The sequence below is a fragment of the Ambystoma mexicanum genome, chromosome 12, assembly GCF_040938575.1.
Source record: "Ambystoma mexicanum isolate Mex_15411 chromosome 12, UKY_AmexF1_1, whole genome shotgun sequence".
Classification (NCBI taxonomy): domain Eukaryota; kingdom Metazoa; phylum Chordata; class Amphibia; order Caudata; family Ambystomatidae; genus Ambystoma; species Ambystoma mexicanum.
Genome location: NC_090936.1, coordinates 597,153,791 through 597,180,944, shown reverse-complemented (window position 1 = coordinate 597,180,944; position 27,154 = coordinate 597,153,791). Strand labels below are relative to the sequence as shown.

Below are 27,154 nucleotides of genomic sequence, written 5' to 3'. Positions count from 1 at the left end.
CATGTTGCCCACCCATTGTCGCCACTTGCACTTCAAGGTGGCCCTCTGCCATTATCAGTTGAAAGTGCTTCCATTTGGGATAGAGCCAGCACCTTGTAGACTCATGAAGGGCCTAGTAGTGGCAGGGCCACACCACCACAGGCAGGGAATTCAGGTCTGCCTGAATTAACATGGCTGCCTCCTAGCAGGGAGGGAGAAGCAGCAAACACTGGCACTCAAACTACCATCAACTTGTTACATTGATTAGTTCTAAAAATAAAAAAAACATAAGAAAATCAAGTCTTCAACCAAATTGGAACAAAAAGTTTTTGGGTGCACAATTGAACATTGAGTTAGGCATGGTTTACCCACCTCACAAAAGGGTGCACATTGCACATTGTTCTGGCACAAGTTCCTTTTTGCCAGCCTCAACAGTTCATCTTTTGCATTTGTGTTTAGTTTATTACAAACTTTTACAAAAGGATAGAACACATAAAAAATCCTATACATGTCATTTAAATTAAAATATGTATATTTGTCTAAACGTTTAACAACAGAGGACATTCAACCATGTTTAGGGCAGACAAATAACATGTGTTCATGTGTTAATAGTCATGACTTTCTATTAAGTAAGTAGGTTAAAAGTTCCATTCTTTACATTTCCTTTGCAAATGATTTAAAAATGTCATCTAAAAATGTAGTTAAGGCAAAGATTAGTTCTGAATTGTGGTCCCAACATAAGGGTTGCCACCATTCTTCTCCATTTGGAAATGGTCTCTCTGGTACGAAATCTCCTAAGTAGCGTGTTCTGATATCTATCGATCTACCAGGTCAGCTCCCCGCCAGTCACACACCTGCACTGCCTTCCTGGGAAATACTGTACTTGGGGACAGTTTTCTGTATCTCTACTGTCCAACTACCAGCACTTGACACCTGAATCCTGCACTTACCCCTGCACTTGCCACCTGCTGATCTCACTTTTACTATTGTTATTTATTCTCTTATCCCATGTACTGCACTGTCCCCTCCCCTTTCCCCCCTGCACTTTCCCCCTTCCCCCTTCCCATGCACTTGCGCAATCTGAATGTCACCTGGCCTAGTAGGATTGTTGTCTGTCCCCCCCCCCCTTGCCTCGTCGCGCCTTGAAACACTTGTGTATAGGCGCGTTATAAATGCCATATCATATCATATCATATCTCTCAATGTGGGACAAAATAAATTCAGGTGTTGCAAGGTTTCTACTGCGCCACGGCATAATCAACAATTTTCATGTTCAAAGGCTCTTGATCTTCGACTCTGTAGTAGTTCCTTTCAGTGGAATAGATTCATTCGGAATCTCATTAATAGATTGCGATGGTGTGGACTAGGGAATTTTCCCAGGTATTTGGGCAGTGCATTCAGAGTTTTTACTTCTTTCATTAAGTGCTCATAAAGCCTGTACTTCCTTTTCTGCTCAATTGTCCTGGTCCAATCTCAATTCCACAGTTTTTTCTTTACTGCATCAGGATTTGACTTCCAAGATTTCAGATTCCCAGATTTCAGTGCATTGGTAAATCCACTCCTTTAGGATGCACTCATCACTGCCTTTGTTCTCTGTTTGCTATATCGCGAACGATGGGGGAGCGGAGCCCATGATGAGTTTCCGATATAAGCATAGGGATCTCCATGTCACTATTGCATTCATTGATAACAATAACTCATACGTTATGTTGACTTTGGGAACAGATGTGGACAGATGTCAAATCCTTCTCCAGAACACACTTTCAAGAGTTACCCAGAGCTCCCATAAGAGGCTCAATGCACAGTCGGCCACGTAGAGTAGAATAGAGACCACTTTCTGTTTGTAGAGTTTGTGATCGGAACCAGCAAGAACTTGCCACATGTTTGTGTGTATTGCAATTCCCTGGGCAGTTAAACTCTTTATCTTTGACTTGAGGGCAGCAACAGAAGAAACATCATTCACACTCAAATTGATGCACATGCCCAAGTATCGTGTTGTTTCTACAGGACTCAGTGGTTCCTTCCCCAGACACCACCGAAAGGACGTCTGTTTCTTTCCCTTTAGATTTTTCAGTATTAAGATCTCGGATTTTGCTACATTTATTGTAAGTTTAGTATGATCTACATATGTCTGAAGTGTGTTTCATTTTCTTTGAAAGCCAATGGGAGTTCGATCCAAGTTGACTAAATCGTCGGCCTATAGCATCCAGCCCAAAAATTTGCCATTGATTTTGGGTGGAAAGGAATCTCAACTCTCCATTACCTCTCTTAGGCCTGAACTGAATAGATTAAACAACACAGATGCTAACGGGCATCCCTGTATTACGCCTCTGTGTGTGTTGATCATCTTTGACAGAAGTCTGGCTTGGTTTAGACAGATCTTAATCGCAGTTTCTGTGTGAAGGACTTTGATAGCCAAAAGGAGATTCACTGCACAGTTCCAACTCAACAAATTTGTCCATAGGAGTTCTCTATATATCTTGTGTCGGGAGGATAGTTCAGGGGTAACGTGCTCGCCTTGGAAGCAAGACGACACGGAGCACCACAGATTCGATCCCCGGGTCTGCGCTTAGAAACCTCTGGGTATTAAGCGTGTTCTAAATAACATATCATATCTACTCTATTAAAGGTCAGAGCCAAGTCTATGAATGCTAGATAGATTTTCCTCCCATCCTTAATTGTTTTGACTATTCGAAAATTGAGCAACAAAAAGTTGAGGTTTCAGCCGACTTCCTTCACGAAGCTGTTTGGCGACAATCAAAGTTTCCAGACTCTTGGACCCATTCTCTCAATCGCGCCATCACCAATGAGGCAAAGAGTTTTCCCAGGACATCAAGAAAGATGATGGGGCGATAGATTTTCGTGTTAGCCCTTTCACCCTTCTTGAATATCAGTATCATGATCGCTGTTTTCCAAGAGCATAGTACTTCCTTTTTCTTTTATGTCTGAGTAAACAAGATCAAGCAAACGTCAGCCCACCCTTCTGGGGCAGACTTCTGCATGCTGTTGCATAGTCCATCTGGGCTCGGGGCTCTCAAGCTTCTGGCCTTCTGGATCATCATGAGGATGTCTTCTCTATCGAAGGGAATTGTCCACTCACTTAGGTTGGGCATTAACGGGTTGACAGTCTTTCCCTTTTTTTTCAAACAGCTTGCCATAATGGTGAACCCACTCCTCTTCTGATACCACATTACTTTGTCGCACTTATTGCGGGATGCTTGTGTTATTCAAGGCCTGCCTGAACATTCTAGGGTTTTTTGTTGATAATATTTGTAGCATTATTTCTGTGTCACGTTGGTACTTGATGTTCTTGTGAGAGATGAGCCAGTTTTTATGTCGTTGTCTGATGGTTTTTCGCTTTGCAGTTCTTTCCGGCATTGTTAAGCCAGCAGGGTTCCTGATGGCTTTCCGCAACAATCTTTTTTGGAGTAATATCTCTGTGTCATAGGAGTGTTTTGGTTTGTAGCCAGGTCTGTGGTTTCTCGGCCACACTTCCGTGAAGTTGAAGAGAGTAGGAGTATATTCCACTCCAACAGAGTGGTTCTCAATTGCAAGTTGATATTTTTATCTCAGCACGCACATGTTGGTGGGGGTCAAATAAAGCCTGTTTCCTCCAGGCTCTGCCCGAACCACCTCTCTCCAATGTCCTCTTACGGGAGTGGCAGGGAACTGACATCTCAATTCTAATAGGTTGTGGTCGCTGTTATTCATGGGGGGTACTGTTAGGGATATAACTCTTTGATTCATGTTATCTGAAACAAAGAAATAGTCAAGTGTAGATTGTTGTAGCCCTCCTCGCCATGTGGCCTTCCATGGAATGTCTCCCACAGTTTGTCCATTCAACATACATAAATGTCTTTCTTCCATTTCCCAGAGCCACACACTTGATCTATTTCCTTTTCCTAGGCTTGTGCCATTGGGCACTCTTCCTTTGCCAGGATGACTTGGGTCCAAGCAATTAATGTTGAAATCACAACATAGAATGATAAAAGGGTCTGCTGTTGTAGCATTGAAATCATCAATCAAAGATGTTACATGATCCACAAATTTGTGGCCTCAGGTTGCCAATTTAGATTCATTATTGCAAGCAATAATGTAGGTTCTCTAGATTGTTGGGTGAGTTCCACTATCAGCACTTGAATGTATGGGGTTGGATTCTGTACTTCTTCCACTGACAGGCCGATCCCGTTTCTTACGAGTATCAGTAGGCCCGCACATGCCAACCTTTTAGGCCTTTCATTTCGGGGTTTAGGTAGACACTGAAGCCATCCACAATTAGAGGTCTGGTTGTCCACGCCTCCCAGAGACACATAATGTCAAAACACTGTAATTTGCACAACATCATTTGAGAATAGGTGAACAAAACTCCTCATATTCCAGGAACCCACTAGAGTTATCGTCTCCTGGACAGTGTCTTGGCATTATCTTTCATTTTCAAGGATCAAGGCCTCAGCCAGCCAGCCCCATGATTCTTGCTTTGTTTCATTGGCCTTTTCTCGCACAACTTCACTAATCACCCTGGATGAATTTTTGAGACAGTTGAAGTTTCTTTTTAACTGATTACTGTTTTACATGCCATCTCTTAGATTAGATGTGTGTTTCTTTGTCCTGATGAAAGAAGGCGTGGTGAATCAGATCGGGTTTTGATGTAGGTTTTCCGGACCTAATAAGCAGTAGTGTCTTATGCGGCTCAGCTAGAGTTGGTAGCGACATCGGGCCTAATGCCATTTTAATCAGCCTGCTAGGAGTGCACTTTTGGAGCCCTAACAAATATCTCTAAATATATAAGCCAATCCCAACAATTATCCTCCAGAATTTCCTCACCGTATAATATTGTTCGTACTGTTCTTTGTTTGTGAACCCAAATCTTGCATTTCAGAGAGTAACTACCATATTTCTCATTCTGTTTTTTTAAATTTAATAATGGCACTTATTTTTTCCTTTACCTTTTTCTACTCCTCGAGGACAAACCATCTAGTTGTCACAATAAAGCCGAAGTATCAAATCTCTTACTTCCTCCATTACTTCATCACCCTGAATCCACACCCTAGAATTCCTTCTCTGCTTTCCTGGAGAACCTCGTTACTTTTGTCTTTGCAACATTTATCTCCAGATCATTTTCGTTTGCATATTTCCAAAAACCATGCAACCATGCTGCAAATCTAGCGACGTCTGATCGCTTTATGCAAAATCAACTGTATATGAGAGCCAGGATATTGGAGCTGTGCCAAGTTTTGGAGGAAATTGTTGTGTTTACTCCATTGCCTCCCTCGTGTCCGAAACATTCAAATTGAAGGGGCAAAATGGGAGCATGCAGGGATGTCAGCTGGGGGTCACAACTGTGACCGCTGAGGTCTCCATTGCTACCCCTATGGTCTCCCTTGCTACCCCTAAAAAAAAAAACATTTTTTGTTTACGAGTGTAATACATTGAGGCATAAATAATAAAGAATAGGAATAACAAATAATTTGTCTTTCTGGAATTCTATACAATAATTGCTAGACTCATTAAAGATTTATTTCAGCCACACTTCAGGGGGCGAGTCACTGATTTAGTCTGTTCTTAAACACCTCAAATTCACAATGCAGACAAACCTTCCAAAAAGCATTTAGATTAGAATAAGCGTTCATTTCGGACTTTGTATTTTGCATTTCGCAATTTGCAGTTATAGCATGTTTTTTTTCTGCCTTTGTCTCTGTTACGTTCATCACAAGACATTCCATCTCGGTGTCCTCGGTCACTTGACAAAATCCTTGTGCCTAAAAGCTTGTATACACTGAGGAAATGTTTTACCATAGGACATAAAGTGGCCCTTGATTTCATTGTGCCACAGTTAATGCTTTGTTGTAATGTGTCTATCTTTCCTATCTCCATGGCATGCTGTTCAGGATGTTTGTTTGCATGTATGAGGTAACGAGTGCCCAGCGAACGGGATACTGTGTGAGTGCGCTACTTTCCCTGGACTACTCTAAATTCTTTAATACACAGTTATAAACCTTCCCAATGGTATGTATTTTGCCAACCTTTTAAGACTGAAAAGTAGACCCACGCAGGCTTGACATGTGGCCAACTTTGCACCAGACAGCTGATTTATCAAGGCTACAGAGTTTTTAAAATTCAGGAAGAATAATTTTCAAACCCTTGAAATATTGTATTTACTGACACACTGTCCTTTTTGGGGTAGTTCCCTCCGTTGGCGAAACATATTTTACATGTATATTTGTTTAACTGGGTAGTGTGACACAAATTAAGGTTGTTGAATTGTGCATTTTTGCAAACATTAGAAGTATGTAATGTGAGAGCTTCTAAAAATGGAGTTCTTTAGGGTCCACTGCACTGGGCAGTAAAATAAAAACAGAATGCAATGCCACAACGATGTATTCCACTGTATGCCACTGACTGTGATTAGCGTGGGGTGCGGCATTGCACTTTATTTCGAATTGACCATCACGTCTGTCAATTGTTTTTAAGTGTCCTCTTGTATTAATATGTTTGTGCAACTTGACCAACTGCTGAGCTTTAATCAAGTGTATGCACTTAATGGGGTTCAACGGATCAAAGTTACTAAGGTTCCGATCTGTAAATATTTGAAGTCTCTAACATTAGGAATGCCAGCATTAAACTAGTATTAAACAATAAATCTAATATAACATAAAAACAACAGAACACTAAATATAGCATATACAAAACTCAACAATGTTACAACCTTAACATTCCCTCAGTTTTCTGTATTGATGTTGATGTGTCTACCAGTCTGAGTTTGTATTCGCTTTAAATACTGATGCTTGTTTGTTCTTGACATATGTGACAAAGGTCCCTGGAAACATAAGCAGCGGAAAATCTGCATACAATGCCTTACCAATCTGATTCAAAGACAAACAAAGAATGACACCTGATTGTGGTTTAGTTCGGAGGACCCCTTGGGCGGGGCCAGCCAATTTGCATTAGCCGCGCAAGCTTTGTGACAATTGTCTGGGTGTTTTGAGATGGTGAGGACCTTTGGAGAGATGTTCAGGCATAAACGGAGGGAGATTGAGGTGGAGCAGGAGAAAAGAGGCTGACTTTTGGTTGTGAGAAAGAGAAAAGCAATAAGGTGGGAAACAATTAGGAGTTGGTGAGGAGCAACATCAGCAGTGAGGTGGCTGGTGAGTGAGCTAGAGGAGGTTGAACGTGAGAGAACGTGACATCGGGGGGGGGGGGGGTAGGAATGTATTCAACAGGACAGTAGTGGTGACGTCAAGAGAAAGCAATAGAAATATATTTGAGGAGATGGCAGACAACATCAAGGGGGAGGAGGAGATGTATATTCAGGAGGAAACTGAAGGTGACACGAAAGGAGAGGAGAGGAGAGGTCGGTTGGTTATGAGGGAGGTTGAAGGAGAAGATGAGAAGAAATTTAGAAAAAAGCAGACTCAACATAAGGTTCTGGGGTGGGAGTGTAGGAAGAGTAGGGACACAAGTTTATGGTGAAGAATCAAGGAGGCAGGAGGGAGAGGGAAAGAAGAGGCTAAGATAGGTGGTGCAGAACAGGTTTTATTCAGCACAACTACAACACGGATTCAATTAAGCAAGGAAGTGGTGCTGGGGACTAGAACCAGGAGCCTAAGACAGGGAGGTGGAGAAGGCCCCCAATATCCAACCTGTAAAGACTCTCAGCTAACTAGGCTCCTGGTAAAAGCTCTGTGGCTCACCCCAGTATCACTAACTTCTAACTTCTGTTGCTATCCAGGCTCATACCAGGCAACAAGAAGTTGGGGGATCTTCCTAGGAGTCCAGGAGGATAATCAGAGGGCCTGATATTATATAAAGAAAAGTCAAGAAAGAGATGTGGGGACATGGCAACCCAAATCATATAGTGCAAGGCTTGAAGCAGATGTCCAGGCCAGGATTTCAAATTCAAACACAAAAGTTATATTTGGGAACATAATGATATAGAGAAGGAATATAAAGAAAGCTTGATATTCGAGCTAGGCTCTGATGTTGGTTTCTCGGTTCATTCTTGCCTCTGTCACTCTCTGTCTCTCTCTCTCTTTGACAAGTTCCCACACCCTTTTGGTTCACAAGCCAGCTCCATTCCAGACATGCATAGTCTGCCGTGTCTCTTCTAGGAGGAAGAGTTATAGCTGAAACCTCTTCAGCATGCCAGTGTTCAGTCTCGGCTTTGTTGTCAGAGACTTGTTGAGAAGCAGGGTGTCTGGTTGGTCGAGCCACAAAGGGGGGGGTCCCCTTACTTTTCAGGAACCATGCTGTGGATTTCCTCCACTACCCCTCCTCTCTTGTCCCTGCAAGTTTCTCGTCCGACCTCTCTTGCCTGCCCTGGGCCAACCAGGACTGCTGAAACCTTGCTTTTCACTCTGGCTACCAATCCACCCTCTGGTGTTCCTTTTCTCCAAACTCGTCTCAATGCTCTGGCTCCTCTATACAATACCACTTTGTGTCCACTCTTTTTCTCTGCCCAACCACTCCCTACAGATCTGTCTTTCTCAGGTTTTCCTCTCGATCCATTATTTTACCTCTGATGTATCTCCCATCACTTGCTTTAGTCTTCTCCTGGTACTTCTCCCTCCAGTATATTTCTCTGCTAACCTTTTTACCACCTTCTATCACCTCCTTATGACTGTCTCTCTATACTCCACTTCCTCCTCGTGGTATTCTTCATCTTTACACCCCTTGCTTTTTCCAACCGCCTCCTCCTCCTGACATTCGCCGCCATGTGATGAATCCAATGGAGGCATCACGGATTCCCCCGCGGTGAGCTCCTCCCTTATTCCCATATTCCCCCTTTCCCATGAGGAAGACCCTCTAATACCTGAGTTCTTAATGGCCTATTTTCACTCTGGCCAGGCCCCAACGTTTGACCCAAACACCCAAAACTCCCATTTTGTTTGGGATGTGCCTTTATGTGAAATCTCTAAGAAAAAACATATAAGAGTTAAAAGTCCAATGACATCCATGGACTCAAACTCCCATAAACACCTAGGCACTGAGACGAGGCGGAGGATGAGGGAGTTTGTGCACAGTGACAGGAACTTGAAGTACAACATATTTTTCCAAGTATTCAGTGCGCGGGGCATTTAAAGATAGCAACCACATTATTGAATCGAGCAGTACAGGAGAAGACGTTGAACATATGCTTACGCTCACGAACGCAAGGCACACAGACAGGTGTGGTGGAACAGAGAAGGCCACCTGGACAGGAGGAGAGAATCTGCGTGCAAGCAAGGTCTGTAGAGACACTGGAGCCACCCAGGAGCTCCAGGATGTTGGGCCACTCGAAGAGACCGCATTTTCTAGTCCGGGCTGAAAAGGAAAGCCGGCGTGTGACCGCGTAGCCGTGTATGACGCTGGAAGAACACCCACACACTCCAAAGTGGAAAGCAAGCAGGTTTGGAGACACTGAAAGGACACAGTTGCTCTGCCCAAAGCAGCTGGGGACCTCGGGGCATACCAACAAGCGTGCCAACAAATGTTTGAATGTTACGAAATTGCTTATTCAGGAAATACCATAGTTTGTTTGAATGCAGTCAAGGCAAAGTACAAATTCAACACCCAATAAGACAAATATTTGAATGCAGACAAGACAAAGGCAAACCCCAATGAAGTACAGATGCATGAGATGCCAGTGTGGGGGAAACATTTGTACCATAGATAGATATACCAAGCACCTCACGATGTATGCTATTGTGGTATAGCCAAAGAACTGTGAAACACAAAGTCCTGGTGTTCCCCACTCCCTCCACAGCAGCCACAGTTTGACCCGTTTGGCGCTATTACTATTACTTGACACCATCCGAGTCCTCCCTGCCTTGAAATCTGGTCCCTTTACCCAAACCTGTCCCTCCATCATTAGCTCCCATGCGCACAGTATCAGTCTTGCACGTCTACCCCTGCACACCACTAGTCCAGGAACTCCCGGCCACCAAATTGGCAGCACCCATAGAGAGCCATGTCCACCTCTGTGGTAAACAGTGCAATACATGATTATTACATTGCATTATTATAATTCAAAGGCCATGCCCAACACCCCTTAGGTCACCCCCCCAAATAAATAATAGTTCATGACTCGTTTGGGAACCTTGATTTCTGTTTTAACTTAAAGCACTGCATGTAAATAGTATCAATGATCTATAGTAACTACATTGCTGTACGTTAGTCGATGCAATGAAATTTGGAAAATATAGTACAAGTGTCCATTTCTTTGTTATATAGCACACTTTTTGTTTTGGGTATCGGCAGCAGAACATGAGATGAGTCAACAGCACAGGTACATGTACAGCACTCTAGATTGTGCCCACGGTATCCATAAACCAAAAACCCTACTCCATTGACATGCTTGCTGCTCTACCATTGTGCTACAGCATGATGGGGAGGACCTTCTTCACGTGGTCTACAGTCTGCAAACAGGTGTAAGTACTTTGAAACAAAACGCATCTACCCCGTCAATAGGTTCTGCTTTAATTGTGGGCTTATGGACACATTTATGGTACAACTTGAGTTGGGCTCGATTGGGATTATGCCTGGAGATTTGATCTGGGTTTTCACACAGTTGAGTATTTGCTCCACCATAAATGCAGCTGCAGTGGAGTACTTAGGGTCATTATCCAGGATGACCCCTCATTTGTGGGTGTCAAATGGGTACTGGTGTTGGGAATACAGCAAGAGGCATGGCATTATAGTGTTTTCTGTGACGAAGACAGTGTCCACTATCCCCTCAAAAACATCACTGACCTGCCCTGGGCCCTTCTTGGAGATGCCCAAGCATGTATCTTGACAGGGTGCTTTGCACAAGGCTTACTGGAGTAAATGAAATGCCCTTTTCTCTTGAATCCCATTTGGTTAAAACTTTTGAGGGCAACAGTAGTCTTGTCTGTATGAAGGACGTGTTTGAAGTCTTCCCCCGGTCTCCATCAGGGCTTTAATGTGGGGAACCTGTTATTGTTTGTTGATGTCACGAATCATCGTACAAATCCTGTGAACAAAGAACAGGTCATGTCACTTTTTGATTAATGTTACAATGAGAACAGAATTGACTATTACTACTTGAGCAGATCAGGAACAAAGCAAAAACAAAAAACATATAAATGAAATGTGTGACTTAAAAAGGTCACATTAACCTAAGGGGTAAAGTTCTTCAAACTACAAAGGAATACTGTACACATATACACAATTACACATGCACTCCACTAAGAGCACAACACACCATGTGGGTGCATTTCTGACAGTGACTACATGTCCCAGCATGCACTGACTTAGCACAAAACTGACTAGAGATACGTCTGTCAGAGGATAGACATACCAGCATACACTTTGTTAATAGCACAACACATGCCATGTGCACTTGCCTGGTATTGATTACACACCCCAGCATGCACTGCTTTAATAGCACAGAACTTGCTGTGGCTGCATACATGGCAGTGACTACATGCCCCAGCATGCACTTTGTTGCCAGCACAAAACTCACTATGGGTGCATTTCTGGTAGAGACTGCACATCCCAGCATATACATACAGAAGGTATACTGTCCTGCCAGGGCTTTACTTATATGTGCACTGCACACACTTACAAACTTGATAGTTATTTGTATTTATTCTGTTTAGTCTTGGATTTGCCTGGTATACTATCCTGCCAGGGCTTCTCTTATAGGTGTACGGCATGCACTCACAAACTTGAAAGTCTCTTGAACTTGTTCCCTTTTCCTTTTTTAAACAATGCTCACTTGTTTGTTCGCTTTCATGTGCTTCATTAAACATTATTTGGGTTTGGCATGCCCCGGGGTCCCCGCTTCCATTGGGTCGCCTCACCGGCACTTGCTGGCTTATTCTGTTTCTCCGATGGTAAGCCGGTGGTGGCCGTTCATCGTTTCATTCCTTCTCGCCACCTCTGCTTCTCGGCTTCTCTGCCTCTTGTGGTTCCTGCTGGGCTCGTCTGCATCGGTTTGCGCTTTGGTAAGGTGAAGACTGCCTTCCAACACCTGCAAACACCCAGAAGCCTTCCGTCGGCTTCTGGCAGTCCCACAGTGTGTTCTCGCTCTCGGTCAGCTTCTCTTTTCCTTGTTGATGAACCGGTTGGCTCCAGAGAACACTCTACAGTCGCACTGTCTCTCGGTCAGTACTGAGAGGAGCAGCATTTTTCCTATCAGCAGCGCGCCTCTGATCGCTGCTTTTCCTGTTACATTTCCGGATGCGGGTATGCGCTCGCAACAACTAGAGTGCAGCTTGTGCTCTTGGCCTCCATTGATCTGCATTACTCGGCTCTTCTTCTTCCTCACAGTATTCTCGTATTAATGGGAAAGGAAGTCCATTCTTGACGACTTGTGTGTAAAGTCTGGGTGAGTGTTCTCCATGATCTTTAAGGGCAAGTCACTTCTGGATGACTTGCATGTAGAGTCTGAGAAGGTGTTTTTATGAGTCTTAAAAAGAAAGTCAGATTTTGACAGATTGCATACAGATCTTGTGAAAAGGTTTTCAGTACCCTTCCTATATGGATGAGGGGAGGTATGGCAATGTGCCATTAAGGCATTGGGCATGGATGGGGTATCCTCAAAAGAAAAATGGGGATATCATGTCTTGTCTGATGATGCCATGATACTCTCCTGGAGTCTGTCTCCTTCATCTAATCCTCCCTCATATAGCCACCCCAAAGGCCAGGATCAGGTAGCGGCTGTCGTCCCCTGGCCACATGGGGAGAGGTCACCGCCGGAAAAGAAGTGATGACACCATTAGATTCATCAAAGCACTCTCATATGTTAATTTCTGGTGAAGCCACGTTCAATTGGTATGTCAATGAGTACCCGCACTTTTATTTTAGGACTTGACACATGGTTAGGGGGTGGGTCCATAAAAGTAGTCAGTTCTGGAGTACGTCTACCACAACAGAGGTAAAAGTCTTGTTATTGTTTTAGTTCCTAAGGAGGAAACAATTGGTCCAATTACATTGCTTTTCTGTGCTTCTGTCAACATGAACTGTGAAGACTACTTTAGAGGCAAGCATTTTTTGAAGTTCAGAAGACAATTCAATTGTATTTTTTGCTTTTGGGCATTTTGTAGCCTGATGACACAAGTGTATTCTGAATACCAGAGGTATTGCCTGTTGAATTGTTTTCTTTCCATAAATATTGTAGGCTGTACATATAGAAGGGTCATTTTCAGTCTGCCAGTTCATACAAAGCATGATTAAAATCTCTAGGTATGCATTATATGAACCAGCAGATATTGAAATATTTTTATGATGAAGCAGGGGCACGGATTCTAATTTTCGATTCTGCCACTTCCATCCGCTACAGTATAGGAATCCAAATATATTCCCCCCAGCATCGAATTTTGATGCTGGCTGATGCATTGGGTTCCTATGGAATCCATGTGCATGCCTCCTGCCATACATGTGCATGTACCATGCAGGGAGTATTTAAATCCAATTTGGTGTTACAGTAAATGCAACACAGAACCCAGAGAATGCGCCAATGCCGGTGCTGTATTCGGATGCTCCACCGAATGGATCAAAATCACATGGAGGAGACTGGATGCAGCTTTTGTGCAGCGAGAAAATGAGGTGTAGAGTGTAATCTTGTAGAAACTCTGCCTCTTCGTCGGTTCCATGGTGCACTCCATTAAATTCTCAGCGCTTGTTCTGAGGTGCCTGCTGGATGGCTCGTCCCTTCAAGGGTTGAGGAGAGTGTTGTCAACAGCAGGTACTCATTTCTGGGAAGTCCAGTGACCGTCATCCTCTCCCAACCCCTGATGAACCAGCAGAGTAACCAGAGATATTTAGAAATTCATCACGGGGCGCTTGGCAGTAGACCCGCAATCTTATAAAGCAGGAAACCCACATCACTCACTCATTCATAGAATGAGGCTACTGTTTGACATTGAATGCTGGTCCAAATTCAACTTTTCATTGATATGAATTTGCCTGGATAAAATATTTGGAGAGTCAAATTCAGAAATGTCTAAGTTTTTCTATAAAAGGAAACTGCAGTAATGGTCAGACCCTCACAACGTGGGCATCTTGACCCCGGTGTGCCTCTATGACGGGTAATGTGAAGATGCAATGAGGATTTCTACAGGCAGCTATGTCTCTATCACAGTTTTTGAGATGTACTGTTATGCGTCCACAGGGGGTACAGTTAGCCAATTGCCTGTCGACCTTGGTTTAACTCAGAGAACACAGAGCATTCTGAAGTCATTTCACACTTTGGTGTCTGTTAATTGGAGGATCCTTGCTAAGAGGCTGCCAGTAAAAGGTGTGTACCCTTGACTGGCCTTACAAGCTTCTTGGTCAACATTTGGGATGAAGATGCCTAGTTTCTCTGTTGATGTCACAGTCGGTAGCCATGGTGATTTTGACAGTGGTAGAGTCACTTTGGCCAAAGCTACCCCCCTAAAGGTGATGGGAGTAGTTTATGACTTTTACTGGCTTCTTGTAAGTGCTTTTTGACTTGGCTATGCATGACTGGCAGCGACTTCAACCAAAGGGGTGGCGAAGAATGGAATCATAGACGTGACACCAGCAAACCGGAAAACGTAAGGTGCCTGGTGACCTCTGAGGGATTGGGAACTGTGAGATAGAATTAAAAAGAGAAACTCTAGGCACAGAAGAAAATGGCAGACTATTGTGGAGCCAAACAGAGAAATAGTAAGAAAGCGGAGAATAATGAAACCTCTGTTGGGAGAGAGAGAGAGAGTAATAGAGGTTGTAACTTAGAGTGAGTAAGGTCAGATATATGAGAGAGTGAAGCATAGGTATTAAGAGATATGAGATAGAAAAAGCTATCCATGTAGGAGAGAAGTTATGAGAGTGAGGCAGTGAGAAGAGTAGATGGAAAGTGAGAGAACAAGAGTTACCAAAAGAGAAGATGATTGCATTGTGTGTGGGTGTGTGAGACATCACGAGACGGAGAGATAAAGAATGAGAAATGTGTATATAGAACACACACAGTGTTAGTGACCCTGTAGTTATGGTCAAGTTGGACTCTCTCCGTAGGAAGAGCACTTTTTGAGATGCTTATATTTAACTCATTTTTGCTGAAACATTCCCCAAAAGTATACATCCTACTCTTGAATGTCATTGGAAATTTACAAGAAGTCCCAACTGGTTCGTGTGGGGCTTTGATTGAAGTTATGGGGGGTGTCCCAAAATATACTTTCTCCCATTAATTTCCCATAGGCTTAACCTAGAGAAGTGGATGTCTGCACCTAAAGGCAGGTTTTCTCAAAATTGGAGAACATCCATTCAAAGTGACAAAGAATCCCTTTAGTGCTATCTGGGTTCGTCTGGACTCTCAGTGGACTCTCAAGCTCGTTTTGAGTGTCCTAAAAGGCAAGATGTTGTTTGCATATCCACAAAACGTCTGCACGTTTTAGCAAGAGTCAACTCAATTGGTTAGCAGAAGAACAGCCGTTCTGATTGGTTTGCTGCTCAGAAACATTTCCAAATGGCCACTATTATTTGTGGACTTTTTGTGGGGGCTGGCAGACCCTGTGCTGCAAAAGCGTGGAAATGTCTTCATCTGGTATATTCCAGAATTCTCAGGATCCCCTGACTCTAGCGAGGGCGGGAGGCCACATTTCTCACCTGGCATGGCTATGTCGCAATGGCCACATTGGGGGTTTTAGGATGGGCACGGGGCATGGCAGAAAGCCATTTCCTGGATGAAATGTGCAACGGGTGGCTAGGAGGTGATGGGCATGGGCAAAGGCCACGTCTTCGGCAAAGTGGGGTTCTTACAGGATTCAGGGGAATGCCCCATGGCCATGCCTGTGCACAGGGTGCATGGGAAATGCCTTAGGCAATGGCCACTGAAGTCAATGACTTGCTGGGGCCATGCCTAGTGAGCGCTCTATGTACATTTGCATATATAATTACCATTTAAAAAAATAGTCCATTAGAAAAAATGTCACGAAAGTTCCATTTTGGTTAGGTTTATCTGAACAGCTTTTGAAATTCAGTGAAGGAATGTTGGTTAAAGGGGCAATATGGTTGGAGCGCAAAAACAAAACTCATTATTATTTGGACATTGAGAAAACAGCCAAACCCACACAAGGTGAGCCTCATCTCAAACACGACCACCAGCTGGGCAGCATAGTAATTTGACTGTTTTATTAATGAAGGATGTTATGATAAACTTCTAACAGGAGCACCTACCATTGAAGTGAATCCCATTTCATCTGTATTGCTAATCCATATCAGAGAACATGTGAGGATGAGACTGCGTCAGAATGGCTGGAGTTTCTAGCATAGTCCGGCATAATCCAACTAGTGCATACCTTCCACTAATCAGTTCATGCAATACTTGAAGGGCCTGATTCACAGAAGCATTTTATAATGGCACAATCCCATAGGAAAACGTTCTATGAATCAGGCCCTTGGTGGTTTAAGCTTATCATTTCCAATAATGTCCTTCTTATGCACCATTTCAGTCCAGTCCACACATTGAATTTGGACGCATCCATTGATATTACGCAAGGACACCTCGGCACGGTCCAGGTCAGCCTAAATTCATTGACCACTTTTTGCCACATTGTGTCTGCCATCCCATCCACGCGTGGCTCCATTGTGCAGATGCTGTAGCCATCTAACTGACGGAGCAGTCAGGGACTTCCCAGAGGCCACAACAGCCATGTGAGAGTGAATTCCCTGGATAATAAATCCAAAGGGAAGTAGTGACTGCCCAGACCTGCATGTTGGTTTCGCCTGGAGATGAAGGATTCCAGCCAGGAAAGAGCTGGGCATGGGACACCGGGACACCGGGACACCTGTCAAGTGTGCTGACTAAGACTGTACAGTCTTACTGACTCTGGGTTCTGTGTGATTTCTTCAAATTTATTTAATTGATGGAGAATGTATCTAATTTTTATTTTCTCTAAGTACATTTTACCACAAATGTATGTGGGGGAGATCCCCGCACCTCCTCAATCACCCCCTACCTTTATGATTCCCCTAACCCACCCCCGACATGCATTTGCTGTAAAATGCAGCAAAATAAATTCGACCAATTCTCCTTCGATGTGGCCAAACCTCGCGGTGCCCTGACTGCGCAAAGAGGTCCAAAAGAATCCATGAAATCCTAAAAGCCCTGTGTGTTGCAACTCCCCCTACACCCCCCATGTATCTCAGCAGCTCTCCTGTGTTGGTATTCTAGGTATTTTGGGTGGCTGGGTGGGTTCCTTCATGGGTTTATGGCTAGCCCATGAGAGGGGTCCAAAGGTGGCTTCTTGAGCAGGGAAATGCCCACTCCAACCTTGGAAATCCCTGGCACAGCAACCCTTCCCGAATAATCTGTTAAGAATCTCAAACACTAATGAGGATAATTTACGGAATATGTTAGCGCTGTGTAGCGGCTGACTGGCTCAATTCCTGTATAGTTTGGATAGTGATACTGACGTGGACTACTGTCATACTAACTATGTTGGCAGGATGGGAGGGTATCTTGTGGTCTGATTTGTCACAGCACATTTGGCTGTGTTGTATCTGTTGCTTTAATATTCCAACTTTGTGCAGGAAGGCGATCTGGTGGAATTGTTAGAGTTTTTGTCATTCTTCTGTTTTGATATTTTAAAAATCATGGTTTAGACCTATTACACCCTTTCTTTAATCATTTAAGTCTACTGGCCAATCTCATCTGTGTGCTTTTTCATCTATGCCTCTGGTACCCAAGACAATGGGATGTGCTTGGTTTCCGGTGTGGCGTTGAGTGCTATTTCATAGGGAGAAACTGTGACATTGGGCCTCATTACGAATCAGCCGGTCCGGAAAGAACGGTGGTGGTAAATCTGCCACCAATGTTCTTTCCGGACTGGCTGATTAAGAGTCCTGCAGGCGGGAGGTGTCACTCCCGCCAGGTCTGATTTGGTGGGTTTAACACCACCCGGCTGCAGGCAGCCATGGAAACACCGGCACCATTATAGCATGCTGCTGGTGTTTCCACTTCCCCATTCCCATGGAGTCCTATGGTACTCCATGGGATTGGGGATTTACAGAATTCCGCCTCCGGAATTACCGGGTCACCGGGGTTGTAATGCCCTGGTGATTCAGGCAATCACAGAGGTGGAATGGTAATACCAGTCCGGCGGTAACCTTCTGCAATTTCTGGCACGGTTACCGCCAGACTCGTAATGAGGCCCAGTATGTTCTAGCACAGCCCCCAATGGCCTTTGTGCTGGAGATTTACCATTTCAAGCAGAATGGGAGTCAAGGCCTTCACCATACAGCCATTGACGCAGAGCAACACAGGTTCGAATCCCGGGTCCGTGCTTAGAAACCTCTTCCGTGATAAGCGCGTCATAAAAAAAACTATTATAATTATAATCTATTTTGTGGATTAGCTCGCCCATCTCCATCCTGGCAATGATCGCATAATTTTTAAACTGCTAAATACCTAATTATAGTAAAGTAGGAGATCTGAAAATGTAAAAGGGCTTCCTACTGGAACATATTCCGCTTTGCAAGAGTAAAACATTGACCGTTTGAATGCAGCATTTGTGCAGTTTGTCCTGCGTCAGGTTAGCGGTTGTATGCAGATAAATAGTGCACATGAAAATGAGTGATTATAGTGGAAATAATAAAATGCAGGATTACCCAACCGACTGAAACCAATACATACATCACTGCAGAGAGGCTCTCAGGGACCACATTTCGCACGGCAGACTTCAACTAAGGGGCCCCAGGGGAAGAGAGACAGTGCTAGACAAAGGTGAGAGAATTCAGGACCAAACTGAGATGGCGGCAGATTCTCTAGAGAGGTAGAAAAGAGATTGGAAGGAACAAGAGAGACTACAGACGGAAGCTAAGACAACACGTGGGCTAGGTGTTACTTCACGGGAGGGATTTCAGGGGGCAGAGACTTCTGAGCATTGCTTGAAATGGAAATGATTTACTTAGGAAACTCAGCACTGCTGGGGGTGTGGCCTGACCAATGGCAGTGGGTTTCACATGGCCTTGGGTGGACTCCATATAGGGCTTGTCGTGAGTCATCTTGGGGGTGGGTGGAGGCCCTGGGAGCTGGCCATCTGGGAACTTTCTTTAGACTGTGAAGCTGTATTCAAGGGACTGGGGGGGGGTCTGAAGGAGAGGGGGGGGCTTGGCCGAGTAGCCACGGTGCAGTTCAGTTCTGACATTGGAAGACTGAGAGGTGAATTGTATATCAGCAGACTGAAGAGGTATTTTCGATTTTGACTCCTTGTACTAATCAAGTTTGGGAAGGGGATTAAGATGGGGGGGGGGTGCTGGGAAGCATTCCAGGTGGTGGGCAGGGCTAATGAAATCAAGTGCAGGTAATTGCTAGGGGGGCATCCGCCACAGGGGCCTAGTGTGCTGGGGGAGCAGAGTCTTAGGTTCTGAGCCAGTCTCCTCTCCGGCCTGAGGCTGGGTTATTAGAACGTCTGGAGTCTTTATTACCTCACTAATATTGCTGTGATGGGGGATGTGATGTGGTCGTGCAGTGCCTGCAGGGGCGGGGATCCTGTTGGGTGAACAGGCATGCTTTAAATGGACTGGTCTCAGCTTGTTTGCCTTCGGCCTGGTGTATAGAGCAGGAAGATCTTGGCGGCCATTTTCTAGGGCCTGGCTGGACACCCTTTCACTCATATTGATATCGCATCCCTGTAGAAGGCTGCTTCTTTTTCCATCACTGGGATAATATGGAGGCACCATTTTATTTTTTATGAGCCACATAGAGCAGCCAACTATGGGGGGACAGCCTAGCCAACAAGTCACGGCAGCAACTCGCTGGTCTTCATCACCCAAGCTCAGGGGAGTTGCTAGGTCTGGAAAAGACCCAGGGCTACACTGATGTCAGAACTGTTGGGACTGGGGGCTAACTAGTCTTTTGGCTGTAGCTCCTGAGATTCTATCCGGGGCTACAACCAAAAGATCAGGAGCAATAGCCCCCTTAGTCCTCCCCTAGCAACGCCCCTGCCCGAGCTTAATGGCTCTTTTCAACTTATTTTGGCCCCTTTGGCCCTTGCTCAGAGAGTGTATCTGTGGCTCTATGACCTGGGAGGCTGCTGGGTAGCTTTGTGGGTGTTTATGATCCCTTTTGTTGTTCTGGGTGTTCACCCTCTGTCCTGGCTGGGACCTTGGCTCAGAAAAAGTGGGCTGGTGGGGACATTGTGGTAGGGGGGCATAGCACGCATCGGCTGTAGGGGTGGGATGGGAACCATTCCTGGGTTCGTTTGTTCCATACGGTTCTGAGGTTCTAATTTCCCAGCTTCAACAGGAGGGATAATTGCCTGGCATTGGACACGAGATGAAGATCTGACTTCTATGGATTCAATTTCCAACTCTGTGCTTCTTGGCTTTGGCAGATGGCCTTCGATTGGTGACTGGGGCATGTGGATAAATGATAGGCTTTGAGGATCCTTGCTACTCTGACTTCTCTTATTTATTTCCTTTTAACTGCCCACGTCTTTCATATTTTGTGATCTGAATGCACACACATTTCAGAACACATTCGTTACAGCACACTATATCCCGTACATCTGTGGTGTGTTTCTCTTGCTCTCCACTCCACTTTCCACTTTGTCATTGTACTATTTTAGGCTTTGGGCGGTTGGCAGATTTGGGGGGATGTTCTCTGTACACTGTGACCATTGTGGTGATGCTGAGTTGTTAATATTGGGTTACCGTGTGTGGCTTTCGCCTTTGACGGCTGGGCTTGACATATGTGCTACCACCCCTCAGGCCGCCTGATGGAGTGCTTGCTCACTAAGGTTCCCTGTTACTGCTTGCATAGTGAGGCATCATGAAGTAGTGCATGTCCACCTTATAGAATGGATCAAGGAGTGACATTGCTCAGGATTCTAAGTCCGAGGCATTCTCCCGGATACTTAATTCTGAGTAGAGCAACCTATACCTTTATGGAGTGTAAACAAAAGCCTAATCTAAATAAGGATCTTGCTCTTCATTGGATAAAGGTTACTCCCTTATATCCCACCGTTCCACCATTATATATCCTTATCAGTGATCATAGGCACCATGGAAGCCTGTGCACCCTTCAAAATCCCACCAACATCTGGCCATTTGCATTAAGACGACCAACTCAAAGTTAACCTTACAGGTAACGGTGGAGGAAATGGCTGTGATTTGCTCAGCACAGGAATTGGTGAATTCTGTGGAATATTCACCTGCTATGCCAGTTACGTCTGTCGAGCAAAATTTGACAGTTTTGACATTGTCCCCGCTGGAATTCCGTTTTTAGCACAAACATTTGATTTGTGGCCACAACGTTCCTTTTTTGCCCAAAATAGTGTCCTATTAGGGAGCTGCAAAACGTTTCAACTCACTAATTGTCAGACATTGCAGGCAAAAAACTGCGAAAAAATGGTTATTACCTGTGGAAGAAGAACTAATATGTAGATAATTGATTTATTATGTAATTGTGTTTTTAGAGTTAGTATGTTTCATACAACTGTCTTATGCTATTAATGTATTTTTATGTGAACATGTTTAATTTTAGAAACCAATTCACTAATGAAAACATTTCAAAGTGAAAATGGAGGCGAATTTAGCCACATTTCTTTTTGCAGTGGTAATTTCACCCACCCATACTCAGAAGACCACGAGCATAGACATTGTTTATATTATATCTAGGGGCCAGGCATAATACTTTTACTTTAATAAATCTGTCTTTTCTCGCCAACAAGATTCACCTCTGCACATATTACACTTGTATTAGACCACCATAAAGAGCTGGTTTAGCAATCCCAGAATTATTCGGGAATGTATCTGGGGCCGTAAATAGACAGGACAGGTACTTTATGCCTACATGTCACTCTAAAAAAGCAGTGGAACCCCAATGTGTATATTAATTCAACACTACTTTTCTGTGTCGCCTTTCTCTAGAACAGAGGTCTTCAATCTGTGGGGCACGCCCCTGCAGGGGGGCGCAGCCGTATCCCCAGGAGGTGGCAGGGGGGGGGGGGTTGGCGCGAGAGCCCAGCATGAAATGTAAAAAAAAATATATATATATTTTCTTTTTAGATTGGAGGAAATGGGCAGGGGCGGCTCACATGGTCGGGCTGGAGCATGAAACTGTCTAAGGCACCAATGAAAAAGTGCCCTGCAGTTGCAAATGGATATTCATTCCTTTAGTCACAGACTGCTTGAATAATACCCAACGTGGTGTTTTTTTGTTAAAATGTAAGCAAATTGTGATATTTAAAGAATATTTATTCAGCAAATATGGTCAGAATTACTAGCTGCAAAGTGAAGTAACTCATCAAACTGGCCAACAGTGGCAAAAGAAGTGGCCCATTTTGACTGGCCCACATTAGGGCATTGCCCTATAGGCCAGTCTGAGCCTGGTGGCTCATCCATAAGGGTGAGGGGGCGTCCACCCAGTGGCCCCTAACCCATTATGGAAGAGTCAAGGAGCCAGCCCAGTGAAACACTGAGCACTCCCTCAGCTGCTTTTTCCAGCTGAGGGAGTGCTCCTGGACTAGCTCAACTGTCAAAGGGAAACAATGTTTCCCTTTGACAGTTCAGTTCCCCAGCCGCACATGCTCACTGACCCATGCAAGGCTAGGGGTGTTTTGCTTTGCCAGCCCTGCATAGCTCATTGGAAATGCTGGCTGGGGCACTGCATGTGCGAGGGGGAGCTCCTACGCCTCCCTGCACATACGGACAGAGCAGCCTGGAGCTGGGCATTTCAGCACCCAGGCACAGGCACCTGCAGAAGGTACGTTTATGTTAATTTATTTTTTATTTAAATATGTGTATGGATGCTTGTATGCTTGTGTTATGAGTGAGTGTATGGTGATGGGTGTTCGTGTGAATGATAGAGCCATTGTTTTGTGAATGTGTATTTGTGTTTTGGTCCGTTGAGCTCATTTTAGCATGTGGGGGGGGCGTATGGGGGAAGGAGGGATGTACAACAAAGGTGTTTAAAAAATTCCTAAATGCCTTTGTTACACAATCCCCCTAACCATCTACCAAAATCAGCTCTCCTTCTGAGGTGCTGTGGAGCCCAGGGGACAGGGATGGTATATTTTTACTGAACATCTATGATAGATGTCCAGTAAAAAAATGTCATGCCTGCCCCCTGTGGCCCCGGCGCCAATTGCAAACTGTTTTTGCTTTTTACCCATTTTTCTTTTAGAGTATGCTCTACAATGCAACATTTCAACCCATTATTTAAAAAAAATTCACAGGGGGAAAAGCCCTTGAATCCCCCTTGATTGGTTTGGGCGCTCTAGCTGCGCTCGGACGCTATTGCATTTTTGGGGTAAATATTTATGCCCTCCACTTAAAAAATTCACCAATCGCCACTCGTCCTCGGACTGTGTTGGGAACAGGGTGGGGGAGCCGAGGGACTGTGATGGGAGCAGGATGGGCAGGAGCCATGGGATAGTGATGGGAGCAGGGTGGGGAGAGCTCAAGGTCTATGATGGGGTAGGGAGAGCCCAGGAACTGGGTAGGAGTGGGATGAGGGAGCCCAGCAACTGTGATGGGAGCAAGTGGGGGAGCCCAGGGACTATACTGGGAGTAGGGTGCAGTGATGGCGCACAATAGTTCTTAGCCATTTGTAAGTACTGTCCATTTGGCATTTTTGTTGGGGCCCGGCCTGCCCACATTTTTCTCAGGGGGGGCATAGGCCAAAAAAGTTTGAAGACCACTGCTCTAGAAGATAGTATGCATATAATGTACTAACATGGATCCATACCACTGCAAAGCATTCTCCTCGGCCAAACTCCCGCCCTACATCTGCAAACACCTTCCCTGCTTCCTCCTCTTACTTCACCCCTGAACATACTCTCCTTGCCAGCAGACTAAAGTATGGTTTCCCCAGCTTTGGTCAGTATGCCCCGGACAAGCATTCAGCACTTTAAAAGTAATATGGTGGTGATTCAATGCAGTACAAGGCACAGTAACATACCATTAGCTATTACGTTCACACGCTTTTCTTGAGGTAGTCCTGTGTTTGGTACTCGAGTGTTATACACATTGCTCTGTATTTTCCTGGAACAACTATCTTGCTCACGGAACAGGCATCACGCCAAACAATGGTTACCAAATCTCTGTTTTAAGCAGATCCCGCTCTATTCCGCGCACTGCCTCCAGGGGCAGATGGCCAGGCTGCAGAGGAAAAGGGCAACACTGTTGGCAGGGAAATAAGACTCCTGCCAAAATTACAATACTCTAGAAAGAAAGACTGCAGAAGTAGATTGCAAGGGAAACTGAATTCAGTTGGAGAAGTTCTTGCAGTGGTAGTCGACATTGCAGAGTTACTGCTGCTTGGAAAGGAGAGCTCAGAGGAAAGAGGGATTACAAAAGAATGGCAGACTGTAGCGACGCCTCAGTTATGGATGTAAGGAAAGGGCGTGCTTTAAATCTAGGTATGTAAGGGCACTGCTTTAGACTAAAATTGCCACCACCAGGAAGAAATACAGAGGAATAGAAGCGAGGCGCAATGAGGAGGCGTTCAAAGGACAAAGAGAAGGGGTTTTGGGCCACGAAAGGATTAGGGATCTGTGTGTTGTAGGCAGGGTCAATTGGGATGGTGGGGCTTGGTGGTACAGGAGAGCCTCCCCTGCCCATTAGATTAATCCTACAGAATCTTTATTGAGAAGTTTCGGGCTACCCGGTTTACTTTTCTGATTGTCGAAATGCACAGCTGACCTTTAGGGCATTTCATTTGTAAGAATCTAAAGTCCATATTTGCGGAGATCACTTTGTAATATTGTTTTAATCTATGTTTGAAACTAAACAACCCACAATGGATCTCCATTATGTGTTTTTTGCGACCCAGCATGCAGCTGTGTGAGGAAAGCAAACCAATGTGGTGGGAGAGTTAAAGGAGTGATGGGAAGGAGCAGTGAAAGGAATTGAATGACACAGTAAACAGACCATTCACTATAAAGTACATAGTTAAAAGCAGGCAGATAATACAGGTTTGAAAATGGTTGATTGATAAATGGAGAAAAGGACAACAGAAGGAGAGAGGGAACGCTGTAGAGAATGAAGGAGACATTAGAGAGTGTGGGGGCAGGGATCAATGAATATCAAAAGCAGAAGATTAACATTTCACATTTATTTCACAGAATTTGCTGCACCCGTGTTCAGCATGGAGTCTGGAGTGCACTGTGGACATGTTTCAGCGCTGAGCAAACCTGCCGTGGTGATTGACACTGGCACGGGTTACACCAAGGCTGGGTTCTCCTCCGAAGACAAGCCAAGATGTGTCCTCAGCACCAAGGTTGGTGTTCCAAGGTCAGAACTGGCCCCTCTGGAGGGAGGTCCTCTCTTTCATGCTGGGGAAGAGTCTTCCTTCCCAGATGGCATCATCATGAAGAGACCTTTGGTGCATGGGGTGGCAGTGGACTGGGATGCCCTAGAGATACTCTGGCACTCCATTTTGTACAGCCGGCTGAAGGTGGACCCTAGCATGCAACCCATCCTCATTACTGATTCACCATCCTCACCCTGGACAAACCGTGAGTTGGCTGCCGAGTTGCTCTTTGAGTGCTTTGGTGTGCCAGCCCTGCACGTGGCACACACCTGCGTCCTTGCGCTCTTCTCCTTTGGGCGCATCTCGGGATTGGTGGTGGATGCTGGGGATGGGGCTTCACTGACCTGCCCTGTTCTGGATGGCTACACACTCACCCATGCCCTGTACCGGCTGGACATCACAGGAGAGACTCTGACACGGCGCCTGAAGGAGCTGCTGTCGTGGCCTGGGCAGAGTCATCCCTACGAGGAGAAGCTGTTCAGGGAAATCAAGCAGAAATGCTGCTACGTCTCCGTGGACTTCAGCAAAGAGCTGCAAGAGGAGCCTAGACTGTTGGATTACCAGCTGCCCGATGGTCAGACCATTTGTCTGGGCAAGGAACGGTTCCAGTGCTCAGAACCCCTTTTTCACCCATACCTTCTGGACTTCAGTGAGCCTGGCCTCCATGTCATGGCCTTCAAGAGTCTCCAGAAAGTTGAGCCTGACTGCAGGCAGGACATCTTGCAAAACATCCTCCTGTGCGGTGGCTCCTCCCTCTTTACCGGCTTTGCTGAGCGCATGAAGAAGGAACTGGCTCAACTTCTGCCCGCGGATATGGACTATGACATCCTGGCACCTGCTCAGAAGAAGAGGAGATGGTACGCGCCCTGGCTTGGCGGCTCAATTGCCTCCTCATTGCCCATCTTCAAGAAGCTGTGGGTAGGCAAGGCGGAGTATGATGAGAAGGGCCCTTCCATTCTCCATTCCAAATGCACCTAGTTCCACAGAGTGAGATCATTATTTATTTAAAGAAGGAGCATATATCCTTAGGCAGATTATATCACTGACAGAATAAAGCTATGTCTTTTGAAATTCAAAAATGTAGTTTTAGTTTTGTTGCTATGTTTATAATTTGTATAGCTAACACTGTGACATCAGAAAGCTTCCTCAACATGCAGATGTTCCCTCTCTTGGCACAGAGGCCTTCATTGTGGGACTGACAACATCAGTAAAAACTGGAGGAATGCTAAATACCACCAATTTCTTGCACCTTCATGCGGTATTCTGGGGAATATCACATACACGTGATTAGGAGTTGAAAAGCCACACATGACTCTTTCTAACGCAGAATAAATACAAAGGTTTTGTCCTTTAAGTGACGCATGCACAACTGCCACATTACAGATTAAGGGCTCACAGTCTCCAGGGGCATCCATTAAGGTGGTGAAAATGTGCCCACTACACCTTCTCCCCACCTTTCCTTTGTGAGGCACAGAGGGATGAATAGGGCACCTCCTGTGCACTATTTCACATGGTACAGTAATACAGGGACGTCATTTCACCAAAATGCCATGGGTATCAGAAGTGATATCACTCGACCCTTGACCTCTGATGACATCCCTTTGACCCCACCCTGAAGTGACATCACAGGAAGCAATGGAATACAACCTTTCACCCCACGACAAAACAGGAAGTGGCATCACATAGCATTGTTTCTGAGTACATTACTAAAAATATGGTTTCAATATCACTGTAAAGTGATATACATTTCATACAAAAATGGATCACCATACCTGTCGTTAATATCAGTATGTATAGGCCCATAATACCAAATCACTGTGAATACAAGCAGACATCCAAGGCCAAACGATGAAAATCTCTTAAAATATAGCACTTAAGCTTAAGCGCTTCAAATAGAACAAATATACATACAATATTACCCAACCTGTGTTAGTTCTCATTTATCAACCTCAG

The 27,154-nt window shown here is 44.9% G+C and overlaps 1 protein-coding gene across 6 annotated transcripts in view; it reads left to right on the top strand.

Moving 5' to 3' along the window:
* CLDND1 (claudin domain containing 1) overlaps nucleotides 1–26,280 on the top strand; it is a 275,231-nt gene extending 248,951 nt beyond the window's left edge. For all 6 annotated transcript variants that reach the window (XM_069628981.1, XM_069628976.1, XM_069628977.1 and 3 more), the window contains exon 5: nucleotides 25,014–26,280. In XM_069628981.1, the coding sequence (XP_069485082.1) occupies nucleotides 25,014–26,179 (1,166 nt within the window). In that variant the 3' untranslated portion in view covers nucleotides 26,180–26,280. The remainder of the gene's footprint in view (nucleotides 1–25,013) is intronic.
* The last annotated feature ends 874 nt before the right edge of the window (nucleotides 26,281–27,154 follow it).